The sequence below is a fragment of the Phascolarctos cinereus genome, unplaced genomic scaffold, assembly GCF_003287225.1.
Source record: "Phascolarctos cinereus isolate Bilbo 61053 unplaced genomic scaffold, phaCin_HiC Scaffold_726;HRSCAF=1367, whole genome shotgun sequence".
NCBI classification, from domain to species: Eukaryota; Metazoa; Chordata; class Mammalia; order Diprotodontia; family Phascolarctidae; genus Phascolarctos; species Phascolarctos cinereus.
This window is the reverse complement of record NW_027556098.1, coordinates 340,295,364-340,310,557: the sequence shown is the minus strand read 5'-3', so window position 1 is coordinate 340,310,557 and position 15,194 is coordinate 340,295,364. Positions and strand designations below refer to the sequence as shown.

The 15,194-nt window shown below is 40.7% G+C and overlaps 1 protein-coding gene across 2 annotated transcripts in view; it reads right to left on the bottom strand.

Annotated features, from left to right (window-relative positions):
• Positions 1 to 588: 588 nt before the first annotated feature.
• RNASEH2B (ribonuclease H2 subunit B) overlaps positions 589 to 15,194 on the bottom strand; it is an 81,136-nt gene continuing 66,530 nt past the window's right edge. The window contains exon 10 of one of the 2 annotated variants that reach the window (XM_020969959.2): positions 589 to 1,454. In XM_020969959.2, the coding sequence (XP_020825618.1) occupies positions 1,410 to 1,454 (45 nt within the window). In that variant the 3' untranslated portion in view covers positions 589 to 1,409. Of the gene's footprint in view, positions 1,455 to 14,523; positions 14,753 to 15,194 lie in introns of those variants that run through there. The other variant, XM_020969958.2, reaches the window with a different exon arrangement.

Sequence of the window (15,194 nt, the reverse complement as noted above, 5' to 3'; positions counted from 1 at the left end):
AAACACACCTAAAAAGATTTTCCATTGTATCTAACACATTGTGATCCAGCTTTTACTTAAAAGTCTCCAAAGAGAGAATCTATCACCTCCTAAGACAGCTTATTTCACTTTTGGACAATTCTAATTCTTAGGGAGTTTTCGTCCTGATATTGTACCCAAATTTGCCTTTTGGCAGCTTCAACCTACTTCTCCTGCTTCTGCCTTCTGAGAGAGCCAAAGAGAAGGCTAGTCTTTCTTGAACATGAGAAGTCTTGAAGTACTTCAGGACAGTTGTCATGTCCCTCCTGACTCTTTTCTTCTTCAGGTTAAACATGTCTCTTTCTCCTCCCCACTCCCACCCAACCCCAACTGATCTTCTGAGCTCCAGTCCTACATTTCCCAGTTCCTTCAAGAGTCATCCTGCTCTTGTTACACGTCAAATGGCTGCTAACCAAAACATGATGACATTTGTGCATGAATACCCACTCCCCTTCAGATGTATTCCCAATACACTGAAATTCCAAGCCAATTATTCCTTGGCTCCATCTCCGCCCCCTGTTCCCCCACCTCCCTCCTCTTCAACGAAAATACACATACCGGACAAATCTCTTAAAAATGAAGCCATGTTTATAGCTCTTAGAGACTATAAAATGCACATGTTTGGGTATCTTTATAAATTTGAAACAGCCAAATTGATATGGGGCAGAGAAGGGTCAAATTTTTTTGGGTTGATTTTTCTGGTTTGGGGGTGTGTTGGAGGTTTTGATTTTTTTTTTTAAACTATGAGTTGAAACTCAGTTCACCGCAGCTTTTAGCCTGGAATCAAGTACTTAGAGATGCACTGTACATACCTGGAAACAGGCATATATCATGGAGAGGCTGACATAACCCCAGGGAAAACAATGCAAAATGGGCTATTGCAGGGAGGCATTCAAACAACCCAAGTTTTACAATGAGCTTTTTCCAAGGCTGGCATTTTGAACTTGGACGTAAGGAGCTGTGTGGTGTGTTTTTTTTTTAAGAAGACAAAATAAGGGTCTAGAAATCCAACCTGCCTATTTTCCCTTTTGATTGTAGTACCTGAATGCCTCTGTGATGAGCTGTGTTTGCACATGAAGGGATAACGCGCAGTTGACACTCCTGAAATGCTTTCAAGCTTTGTGGGAGAATTTTGTCAGCAAAACCTGTTAGCTTTAGGGAAAAGAGTCACATGGTAGAATTGACTCTTCTATAAAGAAACAGCCAAAATAGACCCAAAGTGCTGAATACAGTCTAAAATCACATTCCAGAATGAAGTCTCTGATAAGTTTGTTAGTTTTAAAATAGCCAGCCCCCCTCTCCTCCCCCTTCCCCCGTTCAATGTGTTGATTTTATAGAAGGCATAGAAGACAAAGTTGTGGTCGAAGTAGCAAAGGATATAGTCAGGCCTCCTACTTAGTCCTTTGCTTATCCTTCTGTCTTCGTGGTGCTGCCATCTAGAAAGAAAGGGGAAACGTGAGTTGGGTCCTAAAAGAGTGATTTCCTTTGACAGCTAAGAGCTCAGTCCTGATTCTGAATCTTATCTTCCTTTTTGTTAAGCACTTTCCTTTCTTCCTCATGAGTTAGACACACGGTTCACAATTTTTCTCTCCTTCCCAACTCCTGCCCTCATACTAGGGTACTTCAACATACATATTGATTCTCCCTCAAAAACTCTAACCACTCAATTCCTCAAGCTATCCACTTCCCACTAGCTCTTCATCCACCCCACTGTAGCCTCACACAATGATGTTCATACTTTTGATCTTGCCATTATCTACAAATGCACCACCTCCAGGTTTAAGAATTCTGAAATCAGCTCATCCAACCATAATCTATTGGCTTTTTACCTCTCCCTCTGCCTTCCCTTATAAAACTCTACTCTTCATCCAAGACCTCCAATCCCTTGACCCCTCAATTCTCTCCCAAGCTATATCCCTTGCACTAGCCACTCTCTCTTCATCTTGACTCCGTGGTGAACCAATTCAATTCTACTGTCCTACTCTCTTGAATCCCTAGCCCCCCTTATCATATCACTGATTATGCCCAGTCAAGCCTCAGTCTTGGATCATTCCCACTATCCGTCATCTTGCATTATCCTACACATGCATTGCTGAACGAAGGTAGAGAAAATAATCCGACTGTTCTGAATGGGTCTACTACAAATTTAAGTGATGCAACCTCAATTGGGCCCTCACTATTGCTAGGCAATCCTCCTATACCTCCCTTATCAACTCACTATTCCACTTTTCATAGTGGCTTTTTACAAATCTTTTCATCCCTCCTCAAACCTCCTATGGCTCCCCAATCCCCACTCTCAGCTGAGAACTTTGCCTCATATTTCACAGAAAAAATTGAGGCCATTTGTATGAACTCCTCTCTTCCTCATCTCCTGTTACTCAGGTGCCTTCTGCCACTACCTCTTCTTCACCCGTTTCACATGATGAGGTGACCTTACTCCTCATCCAGGCTAGCCCCTCTACTTGTTCAAGTGATTCCATTCCATTCTATGTCCTCCAATAGACTGTCCCCTCTGTCATTCACTTTCTTTCATTTATTTCCAATTTCTCCCTGCCTACAAACATGCCCATGTTTTCCCTACCCTGAAAAAACTCTCATTTGATCCTTCCATACCTATCATCCTACATCTTTTCTGCCCTTCAAAGCTAAACTCTTAGAAAAGGGCTTCTCTTTCACCTTCTCCCCTCTTACTCTATTATTAACCCCTTATCTGACTGCTCCTTCTTTGTCTGCTTTGCTGGACCTTCTTCCAGATCACGCCCTTTATCTATAGGTGTCCCTCAGAGTTTTGTCCGGGCACTCTTCTCTTCTCCCTCTATTATTACTTCACTTGGTGATGTCATCTGCTCCCATGAATTTCATTACCATCTCTATGTTAATGACTCTCAAATCTACTCTCCTCCCCCAATCTCTCTGCTGACCTCCAATCTTGCATCTCCAACTGCCTTTTGGACATCTTGGACTGGATGTCCAGTAGACATCTTAAACTCAGTATGTCCAAAATGGAATTTAGTATCTTTTTCCTTGAACCCTCCCTACCTCCTAGCTTCCCTATTACTGTAGAGGGCACCACCATCCTCCCAGGCTCCCAGCCTAGGAGTCATCCTGGACCCCTTCCTATCTCTCACCTTCTATATTGAATCTGTTGCCAAGGCGTGTAGATTTCATCTTTGAAATACACCTACTACTCTCCTCTGATATTGTCAGCCCTCGACTACAGGCCCCCACAACCTTGCATTTTGAATAATGCAATAGCCTTCTGGTGGGTTCTTCCCACTCTAATGTATACTCCACTCAGCCACTAAAGTGAATTTCCTAAAGCATAGGTCTGATCATGTTACCTCGTACTCAGTAAACTCCAGAATCTTCCTCTTGGTTCCAGGAACAAATACAAAATGCTCTGTTTGGCATTCAAAGTCCCCTCCTACATTTCCAGTCTTCTTATACCTCATTTCCCAATCTACACTCTTCAATCCAATGACACTTGTTTCACGAATAAAATACTCTATCTATTGGGTCTGAAATATTTTCACTGGCTGTTCCCTATGCCTGGAATCCTCTCCCTTCTCCATTCCTGCTATTGGTCACCTTGGCTCTTTTTAAGTCCCAACTAAAATCTCACAGAAAGCCTTCCCCAACTCTTCTTAATTCCAGTGCCTTACCTCTTTAATTATTTGTTTTTCCTACATATAGCTTGGTTTGCATACATTTGTTTGCATGTTGTGTCCCCAATTAGATTGTAAGTTCCTTGAGGGCAGGCACTGTCTTTTGCCTCTTTTTATATCCCCAGCACTTAGCACAATACCTGGCAATAGTAGGTGTTTAATAAATGCTTATTGGTTGATTGATGCTCACAGCAAACCTGGGAGTTAGATGCTATTATTATACCCATTTTACAGTTGAAGAAACTGAGGCAAAAGACTTTCCTGGAGGCACACAGCTAGTAAATATCTGAGGCTGGATTTGAACTCTGGTCTTCCTGATTCCAGGTCCAGCACTCTATCCACTGTACCACCTAGCTACCTCATTGGGTTAATTTCCACCCAGTAAGAAAAATAAATTCAGAGCAAAATGATTGTTTATTTATACTTAGGGAAACCATTGGCCATTTGGGAAAATCTTAAATTAGAGAAACAGAAAGAATTAAATTACTAGATGCAATTGGCTTCTTATTCAGGATGAAGTGAACATAATGAAACTATTTTCATTACTATTTTGTAATACTATTTTACCCACCTGGTAAAAAACAAACACACTTAATAAGCTGGAAATTGACATTCTTCACTGTGATCAATAGACGGTATGCTAGTTTCAAAGGCTTCTGTATGCAACAGATTTGTGACTTTTTAGTCACCAAACAGATTATTTACACAATTATTTTCATTGTAGTATTTGTTTGCATTTCTGTATAGACCCATGATTCCTTTGTAAACCTGTTATTTGTTCTTTCTTTTCTCAAAGAAGTATGCACTACATACATACCTCACTTAACATTGTTCCTCAGTTCTCTGAAAACCTGATATTGCTTGTGAGGGACAGGGCCTCTCCTAGAAACAATGTTATCGGTGTTATAAATGGTCAAGCGGAACACCTTCCCTCTGGCCAGTGAATGGAGTAGTGAATTCAGTCTCACATCCCTCATGCCCTTGACTTTCTTTTGTTGTGTCCTGTTATTCTCCAACTAATACTGGAGGAAATCGAGAAAGTCTACCACAAATGTATTCAATCTAACCTCAACTGGGTTCTCATTGTTACTTCAAATTCTTTTACCGGCCTCCCAAAGTGGTTGTCCAAATCTTTTACTCTTTCCTCAAGTCTCTAACTCCAACTCTTCCCATCATCAAGTCACTCAGCAAATCAATCCATAAGCATTTATTAAGTGCTTGTTATGTTCTAGTTGATATTTAGTCATTTTCAGTCGTGTCTGACTCTTTGTGACCCCTTTTGTGTTTTTCTTGGCAAAGACACTCAAGTGGTTTGCCATTTCATTCTCTAGCTCATTTTATAGATGAGGAAACTAAGACAAATAGGGTTAAGTGACTTGCCCAGGGTCACACAGCTAGTAAGTGTCTAAGGCCAGTTTTGAACTAGGGAAGATGAGACTTTCTGATTCTAAGCCCAGCACTCTATCCACTGCACCACCTAGTTACCCTTATACTCTCTTGCCTTCAATCATTTCCTCTTTGCTGGCTCCTTTCTCTCTGCCTGAAAGAAGAAAAAAAAAGGTATAGGACTCACCCATCCTTATCTTCCCTGGACCCTGGTGCCTCCTAAAATGTCATCTTGTCTTTTTTAAGCTTGTAAAAAGAAGAGCTTTGTCCCCCTGCTTCCATTGCCTCACCACCCTGTCACCCTTCAAGTCCCTACAAATCTGGCTTCTATCTCTATTCACTACTCCAAGGACCAAGGTCACCACTGACTTCCTAATTGCCAAATCCGGTGGCTTTCTCTCATTCTTTATTTCCATTAACATTTCTGCAATACTTCATACTGTTCGGTTCTTGATTCTCCCCCTGGCTTGCATCATATGAGGCTCTCCTGTTTTCCTCATTTCTCAGGACATTCATTATTGTTGTACCATCTAGGCATGATGGATACAGCGCTGGGCCTGGAGTTAGGAAGACCTGAATTCAAATCTAGATTTTAGATTCTAGTTGTGTGACCTATCCTAAGTCATTTAGCCTGTCTGCATCACTTTCCTCAACTGTAGGATGGAGATAATAACAGAACTTACTTCACAGGATTGTAGTGAGGATCAAATGAGAAAATACTTGTAAAGTGCTTAGCATAATGCCTGGCACACAGTAGGTGTTTAATAAATACCTGTTCCCTTCCCTTCTTTTATGGATTACTAAGTATAGGCATTCCCCTAAGGCTCTACCCTGAGCCTTCTACTTTCGCTAAACTTTCTCCCTTAGCAATCTCATCTACCAAAGATTTGATTATCTTCTCTGAGCAGATGATCTTCCAAATCTCTAAACCCAGCTCAGACAGGTCCTCTGAGCTCCCATCGTACACTTACAACTGGCAACTACAGATCACTGGATATAGTGTCAGCATCTCCTCTCTCTCTCTCCCTCCCCTCTTTCTCCCTCTCCCTCCCCTCTCCTCCCCTCTGCTCCCTTCCTCCTCTCTCCCAAACATATCCCAAACACGAACCTGTTTCATCAACTCTTCAGTCACCCAAGTTACAGCATTTGGGGGCCTCTAATTCCTCCCTCTTGTCCTCACTCCCCAAATATAATCAATTCTCAAATTCCGCTAACTCCAGTTCTATAATAGCCCTTCTACCCTCCTTCTTTCCAGTCTTTCTGATGATACTCCAATTTATGGCCTTGTTACATTTCTTCTGAGCTATTTTAATAGCCTCTTTACTGGTCTTTCTGCCTCTAATCTCTAAACTCTTAAAATTATCCTTCACACTGGTGTCAAAATAATTCCTTATGAGAAGTCTATATAATCTGTATAATGGATAGGAGTAAGGTATGATCATATTATTCTCCTGTCCAAAGGTTTTAATGATTCTCTATTGCTTATTGTCATTCAGTTGTGTCTGATTCTCCATGACCCCAGATGGGGTTTTCTTGGCAAAAATACTGGAGTGGTTTTCCATTTTCTTCTCCAGTTCATTTTACAGATAAGGAAAGTGTAGCAAACAGGGTTAAGTGATTTGCCCAGAGTCATACAGCTAGTAAGTGTGTGTCTGAATTTGAACTCTGGAAGGCGAGTCTTCTTGGTTCCAAGTCCAGTGCTCTAACCACTGTACCACTTAGCTGCCCTATTTCTTATAGAATAAGAAATTTTATTTTTTATTCTATATTCTATATTTTATAGAATTTTATTGTATATTCAGTCTCAAACTTTTCTGTTCATATTTCAGTGTGAATGCCTGAATTTCAAATCCCTTCACAAACTGACTCCAAACTACCTTTTCAGCCACAGTTTATACTCTTCACTTCATAATCCCAAACTTGTAGCCCAACCCTAAGAGTAAGTCCAGGAGCATTAAGACACAGGCAGTTCACCATGCTGAAAAGGACTTCCCCTTCATTTTCATGTGTTGAGTTGAGGTTTCAGTTGGACTAGAGAGACACTGAAATTCTGACTTCGAAATTGTCCTTTCTTTCTTTCTTTCTGACTCTGACTCAGGTGCCATGTCCAGCAGTCTATCCAGTAAATTACCATCTGGGTGGTGTACCTTAGGGCTGTGGCTGGACAGGGCATTTAACCTCTCTAAGCCTCAGCTTTCTCTGCTGTGAAATAGAAAAGATAAGATTTGTACAACTTCTCTCACAGGACTGTTACAAGGAAAGTCTCTGTAAAACCTTAAAGCCCTGAATCAATGTATTATTCGTATCACTATTACTGGACCAGATGGCCTCACTCTAAGTCTACGATTCCTCCATCACTTGATCAGATTTCTTTAAGCGTGATTGACAAGCAGCATAGCCTAAGTAAATAGATGGCCAGCTTGGAAGTCAAAAAAGACCTGGGTTCAAGTTCTGCCTGTACTGTGTGACTATGTGACCTCCCAATGCCTCAGGCAGCTAACATCATGAGTTATAATTTGGCATGTTTCCTCATGGGGAGTTCCATAGGTCTAGACCAAAGGAAAAAAAGTGATTCGGATTTTAAAAGATGAAAACTTCAATAAGGGAAGCCAGAATAATAAACATAATTCTAAATGAAAAAAATAGTTTGAAAGTGATCTGTATCTTATCCTAGTAAAATAAAGGAGGAAGGCACTCTTTACTCACCTAACATAAAAACATAGAACTATATGGAATTGCTTAGGGAATAAAACACACAGATAGATATGAATATGGATGACTGAGCACTAATAGCTAAGGGGATCAGGAAAGGCTTTCCATAGCAGACAGAACACTAGTGAAACCTTGAAGGAAATTAGGTATTCTCAAAGATAAAGGTGTGGAGGTAGGGCATTAGACACATGGCGAACAGTCTATGAAAAGGCATGGAAGGAGAAGAATGGAGGTTGAGTCCAGGAAACATTTGACCAATGTGGCTGGAACACAGAGTTTAGGACGGGGAGTAATACACCTTAACCAAAGAAAGGTAGGTTGATGCCATACTGTGAAGGGCCTTAAATGTTCAGATGAGGAATGTGTTTTTCCCTAGAGGCAATTGGGAGCCATTGAAGTTTCTTGATCAAAGGAATGTCATGATTATGTTTGTGATTCAGGAAAATTATTTAAGCAGCTATATGGATGATGGATTGAAGAAAGAGGGACTAGAAGTTGGGAGTCCAATTAGGAGGCAGCTGTAATAGTTATGGTGAGAGGTGATGAGGTCCTGAACTAAATGAGAGTTGTGGCTATTTGTGAAGAGAGGAGGATGAATGCAAGTAATTTTGTAGAGGTAGAAACGGCAACCAATGGATCTAGATTAAGGGAAGAGTTGAAGATGACTCCAAAGGTGACTAGAAGGATGATGGGATTATAAGCACAAAAAAGGAAAGTCTGGAAGACAAATAGTTTAAGACAGAAAATGACAAGAATTGTTTTTGATTATTGAGTTTGATGCCCATGGGTCATCCAGGTGTGGATGCTCAACTGGCAGCTGGAGATGTGGGACTGGGGCACAGGAGAGAAACTAGAGATCTCAGGAGTCGTCTACATAGAGATGACAGTTGAACCAATGAGAATAGATGAGGAGTAAGAGGGAGAGAGGTGAGGAAAGGGAGGGGGAAGAGAGAGAGAGAGAGAGAGAGAGAGAGAGAGAGAGAGAGAGAGAGAGAGTGTTAGAATTTCGGGCACAGGAATGAGTGGAAATAATTCAGGTTTTGGTGTCAAAGGACCTGGGTTAAAACTCTAGCATTGCAACTTATGACCTGTGTAAGATCTAAGACCTGAAACCAGGACTTCTGACTCCAAATCCCGTGTTTTTTTCCATTGTACCATCCTGTCTTCCTATACTGTAGCCCTATATCTGTGTCCAAAATGGAAAGGGATCCCAATACTCAGACGGGTAGAAAGTTAGGGCCAAGAAAGCCAGAAGAATAGCCTGGGCCAGAAGTCAAAGCAGGGACAAAGTAGGACACAAATCCTAGATAATAGGGAGAACGCAAAGCAGATGGTCAAAAATCCAGAAAGTTGAGAGGTCTGTGGGAATTAAAGTGGAAGAATCCTGCAGGAAAGAGAAAAGGCCCAGGTTACCAACAACCGGGCTCCCTTGGGACAGAGGCAGACTTCTGTCTTAGATACTGACACACATCTCATTGGGAAGAGGCTAGTGCCAGGGTTTGGCTCTCTTAGAACTCACAGCTGGCAGTAAAGAAGTGACTAGAGTGTGTGAGTAGAAAATCAGGACAGATGAGTGGTGACTCATGCAACCCAGAAATCAGTGAAGCCTATAATCTCTTTCCCCTACATGTTCCGAAGTTTAAAAAAAAATTTATATATATATATATATGTATATATATATGTGTGTGTGTGTGTACACACATATACATAGATGTATGTATAATTATAATACACATATATCTATAAGTGTTTATATATGTATTAATATATTAATATATACATGTGTATATAATATATACATATATATATTTTAATATACACATATGTGTGTATACATACATATACTGATGTCCATTTATCTTCCTAGAAGTAAAGAATTAGATACTGGATGAATTATCCAATCGGGCTGTTATCTGCTCAACTGTTAAATAATGGATCATGAGTGAAAAGTCTGTACCTTCTAATTATAGTACAATAAACATTTATTAAGCTCCTACTGTGTGCTAGGCACTATACTAAACACTGAGGATACAGATAAGAAAAAGAAGGATAGTTAATTATTTCTACTACAAAGCAACGCTGATGTTGTGCTGATCCGAAGAGGGCAAAGAATAAAATAACAGAAGGAGACTGAGGACATTAGTGTAATGAAGAGAGCTGTGGGAGCTTCAGAACTGGGGGGGTTGTGGTTTGGAACTTGAGCCAGTGGAGAACTATGGTTGGGGGGGTGCAGCCAAATGGCCACAGCCGATTGGTTGTCTATTTCTTGCTGACACTAATTTCTAGCTAATACGTTCCTTGACGTGGTGTGATGTGTATTGAACTAAAATGGGGGAATACTGCAGGAGATCTTAACCAATAGTCCATGGAGAGATTTCAGGGGGCTCATGAACTAGGATGGGGGAATACTGCAGGAGATCTTAACCGATAGTCCGTGGAGAGATTTCAGGGGGCTCATGAACTGGGATGGGGGAATACTGCAGGAGATCTTAACCAATAGTCCATGGAGAGATTTCAGGGGGCTCATGAACTAGGATGGGGGAATACTGCAGGAGATCTTAACCGATAGTCCGTGGAAAGATTTCAGGGGGCTCATGAACTAGGATGGGGGAATACCACAGGAGATCTTAACCTACAGTCTGTGAAGAGATTTCAGGGGGCCCAGGAACTGGGATGAGGGAAGTATGTATGTATATATGTAGGATGTGTATGGCATATATGTACCATATAGGTACGTATTTTCACTAACCTTTAATTTTCACATTTCCTTTAATTACTTAAAAATATTATTCTGAGAATACTAGGCTTCCTCAGGCTGCCGGGGGGTCCAGGACACACATATACATACACATACACATATATATATTTATCTCCACTAACCTCTAAAATTTCACATTTCCTTTAATTATTTAAAAATATTATTCTGAGAATAATGTTTCCCTAGAGTACTAAAGAGATCCAGGACAGAGAAAAAGGCTAAAAAACCCTGACAGAGAGATAGCTGGCCTTGGAATCAAAAAGACCTGAATTCAAATCTTGCCTCTGAGAAAAAAAATAATAACAACAACTAACATTTATATAGCCTTCACTACGTCCCAGGCACTATGCTAAGCAATTTACAATTATTATCTCATTTGATCCTCACAACAAGCTTGGGAGTTAGGTGCTATTATTACCCCCATTGTACAAATGAGGAAACTGAGGCAAACAGAAGTGACTTGCCCAGGGTCACACATCTGGGAAGAGTCTGAGGCCCGATTTGAACTACTGGTGTGTGATCCCAGGCAACTGACTTGTACTTCCAGTATCCTAGCAGCCATCTAATTCTGTAAATTGCTGGGAAGCTAATGACTTTGGCAGAGGGAGTTACTTTATCCAGAAGTTCCCCATCCCAAGGAAATCACAGGTCTTATCCTGATTTCCCCCCTCCTATCTTCATAGAAGAATAATTTCAATAAGGAGGAAAAATGGGAATTGTCTCAAGAGACCAATGGGAATGAACTAAGAATTTACCCGCCAACTTGAATTAAGAATGACTTCAACAAGTGCTAGTAATTGAGTATGAATACAAAAACATGCCTAGTACTGTTAGAACAATGTTAGGAGAATCAAAGATTCAAATGGCCAAGATTGAGGAGGAAAAGTAAAGGCAAAAAAAGGCTCTTATGTTGTACAAGCTCTATCAGGGAAAGGAAGGATCAAAAAAGGAAAAGGATGCTTAGGACACACGGCGAAATGGTAACTGACAAGAAAGAGAAGGCAGAAATGATGATTTCTTGTTTTCCTTCTATCTTTTTGGCTTGAAAGTGCAAAACAAAAGTGGTTTACAGGGAGTTGCTACCTAAAATAAGCCTTAGACAGCAAGACAGAATGGGGTTGCCCTTGATGTGTTCAAATCACACCAGGTCAAGATGAAAGACAAATCTGAGTACTGGAAAAAAAAAAAAGTAGACATGATTGCCAAGCTATCATCATAAAGAACAGGAGAATTACTAATGACTGGAAATAGATAAATGTCCCAATTTAAAAAAAAAAAGGAAGACAATGACATCCATAACCAACCCACAAGCCAGTTAGCTGAATTTCTGCCAGCAAAATTCAAGAGCACTATTAAAAAGGAAGCTGCGAGGAAGTAACAATTCCGAAGAACCCAGCACGTATTGAACAAAAGCAAGTCATGCCAGGCCTTTTCTGATAGATTTACTAAGCTGGTAGATCAGGTGAATGTTGTAGATATTAGGTTAGCATTCACTAAAATACCTCACACTAATTCTTGGGAGGAAAAACAAAGATGAAGTGATATGGGTCAAACAACAGCACAAATGGATGAAGGAAGAGTCTCAAAGAATACTCATCCACAGTTTCACGTCATCTTAGGAGGAATTTCTAATGGAATGTCCCAGAGATAGGCGAATTAGTGATCTCATCTTATGGTAATCTCATCAGCTCCTGGGATTTAATTATCATCTATACTGATGATTCTCAGATCTACTGATGCAGTCCTAATCTCTCTGCTGACCCCCAGTCTAGAATCTCCAGTTGCCTTTCAGACATCTTAAACCCAACATGTCAAAAATGGAGTCATCTTTCCCCCTAAACCCTCACTCTGTCCTGCCTTTCTTATTATTGTCAAGAGTACCATCCTCCAAGTCCCCCAGGCTCACAATTTTCAACTCACAATTCCTCACTGTTTCTCACCCCTCACTCCCATATTCAATCTGTTGCCAAAGCCTGTCAATTTTACCTTTGGGACATCTCTTGAATACGCTCCCTTCTCTCCTGATATTCTTACCACCCTAATGCAGGACTTTATTACCTCGCTCTTGAACTACTGCAGTAACCTGCTGGTGGCTCTACCTGCCTCAAGTCTCAACCCACTCCAGGCCATCCTTCATTTAGCTGCCAAAGTGATTTTCCTAAAGTGCAGGTCCAATCATGTCATGTACCCCTCCCCTTCACTCAATAAATTCTTCTCTTTTTTCCCCCCCTATTTATATCCCCAGAGCTTAGATCAGGCCTGGAACAAAGTTGGTGCTTAATGTTTACTGAATATTATTGACCATCACCTCCAAGATCAAATACAAAATCCTCTGTTTGGCTTTCAAAGCCCTTCATAACCTACCTTCCTACCCCTCTTCTCCAGTTTTCTTACACCTTATACCCTCCAAAGCCATGTACTCTTTCACTCAGTGACACTAGGCTCCTTGCTGTTCCATGAACAAGACACACTATCTCTCAACTCTGGGCACAGTGCTTTACAAATACCATACCACTTTATCCTCACAACATCAAAAAGAGATAGGTTCCCATTTTACAGATAAGAAACTGAGGCAGATAAGAGGTGAAGGTGAAGTGGATTGGTCAGGGTCACACAGTTAAGTAGGTGTTCAAGGCCAGATTTGAACTTAAGTCTTCTTGACTTCAGGTCCAGTGCTCTACTGCTACTATATAGAAGCCTCTCTCTCTCTTTCTCTGTGTACACACACACACACACACACACACACACACACATATGCATATGTATATTATATATTCTATGTATTTATAGATGCCTCTATAAATTGGAGATAATTACTAAGGGAAGGCACAAACATTAAGAGGCATCAGTCTAAGTGGGAGAAAACAGCATAGGGCAACCAGAATGAGAGTCACTGAAGTCATATTATACGAGGACCAGATGAAGGAACTGGGGATTTTCAAGCCTGGACAAGATTTGAGGTTAGGGGAGGAGAATGACAGTTGTCTTCAAGTATTTGAAGTTCTATCATGTTGGCCTTCATGTTAAATACAACACTGTGGGGGACAGGAGACAGGAAGGAGATGTTACAAAAAGTTTTAATGAGCATTTGTGATGCCTTTGTATTGGACTTCAGTAGAGACCTACTTGGCATTTACTATGCGGTGCCGTCGACTGAAGGTACTCATTATATTCATCTCCCACAGAACACTGAAATGGCAAAATATTTGAGCCTTAATGATCCATCCCCTGCTCCTTGCAGAAACCCAGTTTATCTCCTGGTCCCAGCTCCAATTCCCCAACTTGGTGGCCCCTGGATTGTTCCCTCATCTGTATTCTTTACCTTATAACTTATATTTTTCTTCTGAGTCTTATTCTCACTTCCCACATCATCACACCAGTGGTCTCTGTTTTTAGCCCTAGCAACCATCTGTTTCCAAGCTTTTTGTGCTCCACTTCTCACCAAACACAAACTGACCTGCTTTAAAAACATATGGAGGAAAAAGGCTTGCCAGGAAGGGGGCATCCTCTCTTGATTGCCCCCAGACTCCCCACGTGGCATTCTGAGGAGGCAGTGAGGCCATAAATGCCTAGTTAATTTAACACCTTTGGGGTTTGGTTAATTTCTCTCAAGAAATCATATTGTTACGCTCACAATTCACCAAAGTTCTATAAAAAATCCATCCATCCAAATGTTTGTAGTATACGTGTTTATTGAAGAAATTCTATGGCTGTACATTAGTTCTATTCACTTGATTATTTTTCTCCTTCTTGCCAACCAACACATCTCTACCCCCCTCCCTTGTCCAACCCTCAAAACAGGCAGGGGTATAAAATACAAAACCACTGGCTGTGAGTTTCTGAAAACCTTTGGTATTTTTGTTAAATGTGACCCTCTGGTTATAAAAAGCATCTAAAATGTATACCCCTTTTTTTGTACTCTGGGACACAGAACTCTCTCAGACACAATTTTGCTAAATCAAAAATGAAAATAGTATTCCAATATCTCTTCTGATATATCTATTTTATTGGAAAGGGGGAATGGGGATGGGAGATATACATACACATATATATATAAAAACATCAGAAATAAGTTGGTCTAGATTTTTAAAAGGCTTTAATATACTTATTTGCCTGCTTTAGCTTTTGTGCCAAAAAAGGTGGAAATGCTTCTCATTCCACTCTTGTCAACTCTAGCCAGAGCCTTCTGAGCTGCAGTCATTTTGCTATTTGTCTGTTAACAAAAATGAGAGGGAGAAATTGGGTCAGCAAAGCTGTAAGACAGTCGCTCTTTGAAAATCCTGTGTGCAAAACTACAGCATGGTACACACATCTCAAGGTCTATTACTGGGAATTATAGCCTTCATGGCCACATGCTTCATAAGGGTGTGATTACTCAACAAAAAAACTAGTTTTGAATTCTATTCAGAACTCACATCTAAGAAACACAGACCATTTCTAAAAAGAGCCAGAAGGCAAAACCGTCTCCTTCTGTTCGAAGGGAAGATTGCAGCCAATGGCTTACTTTGGGAGAATCACTCTTGAGGGTACATTCAGGGCAGGGATGCAGACAATGGAAGTGACACATGCAGCAGCTCAATCTCCCAGTGATTCAACACTCTGCGCTGTCAGTGGGCTGAATTATAGCCTTGTCTTACAGATGATGAATAATTCAC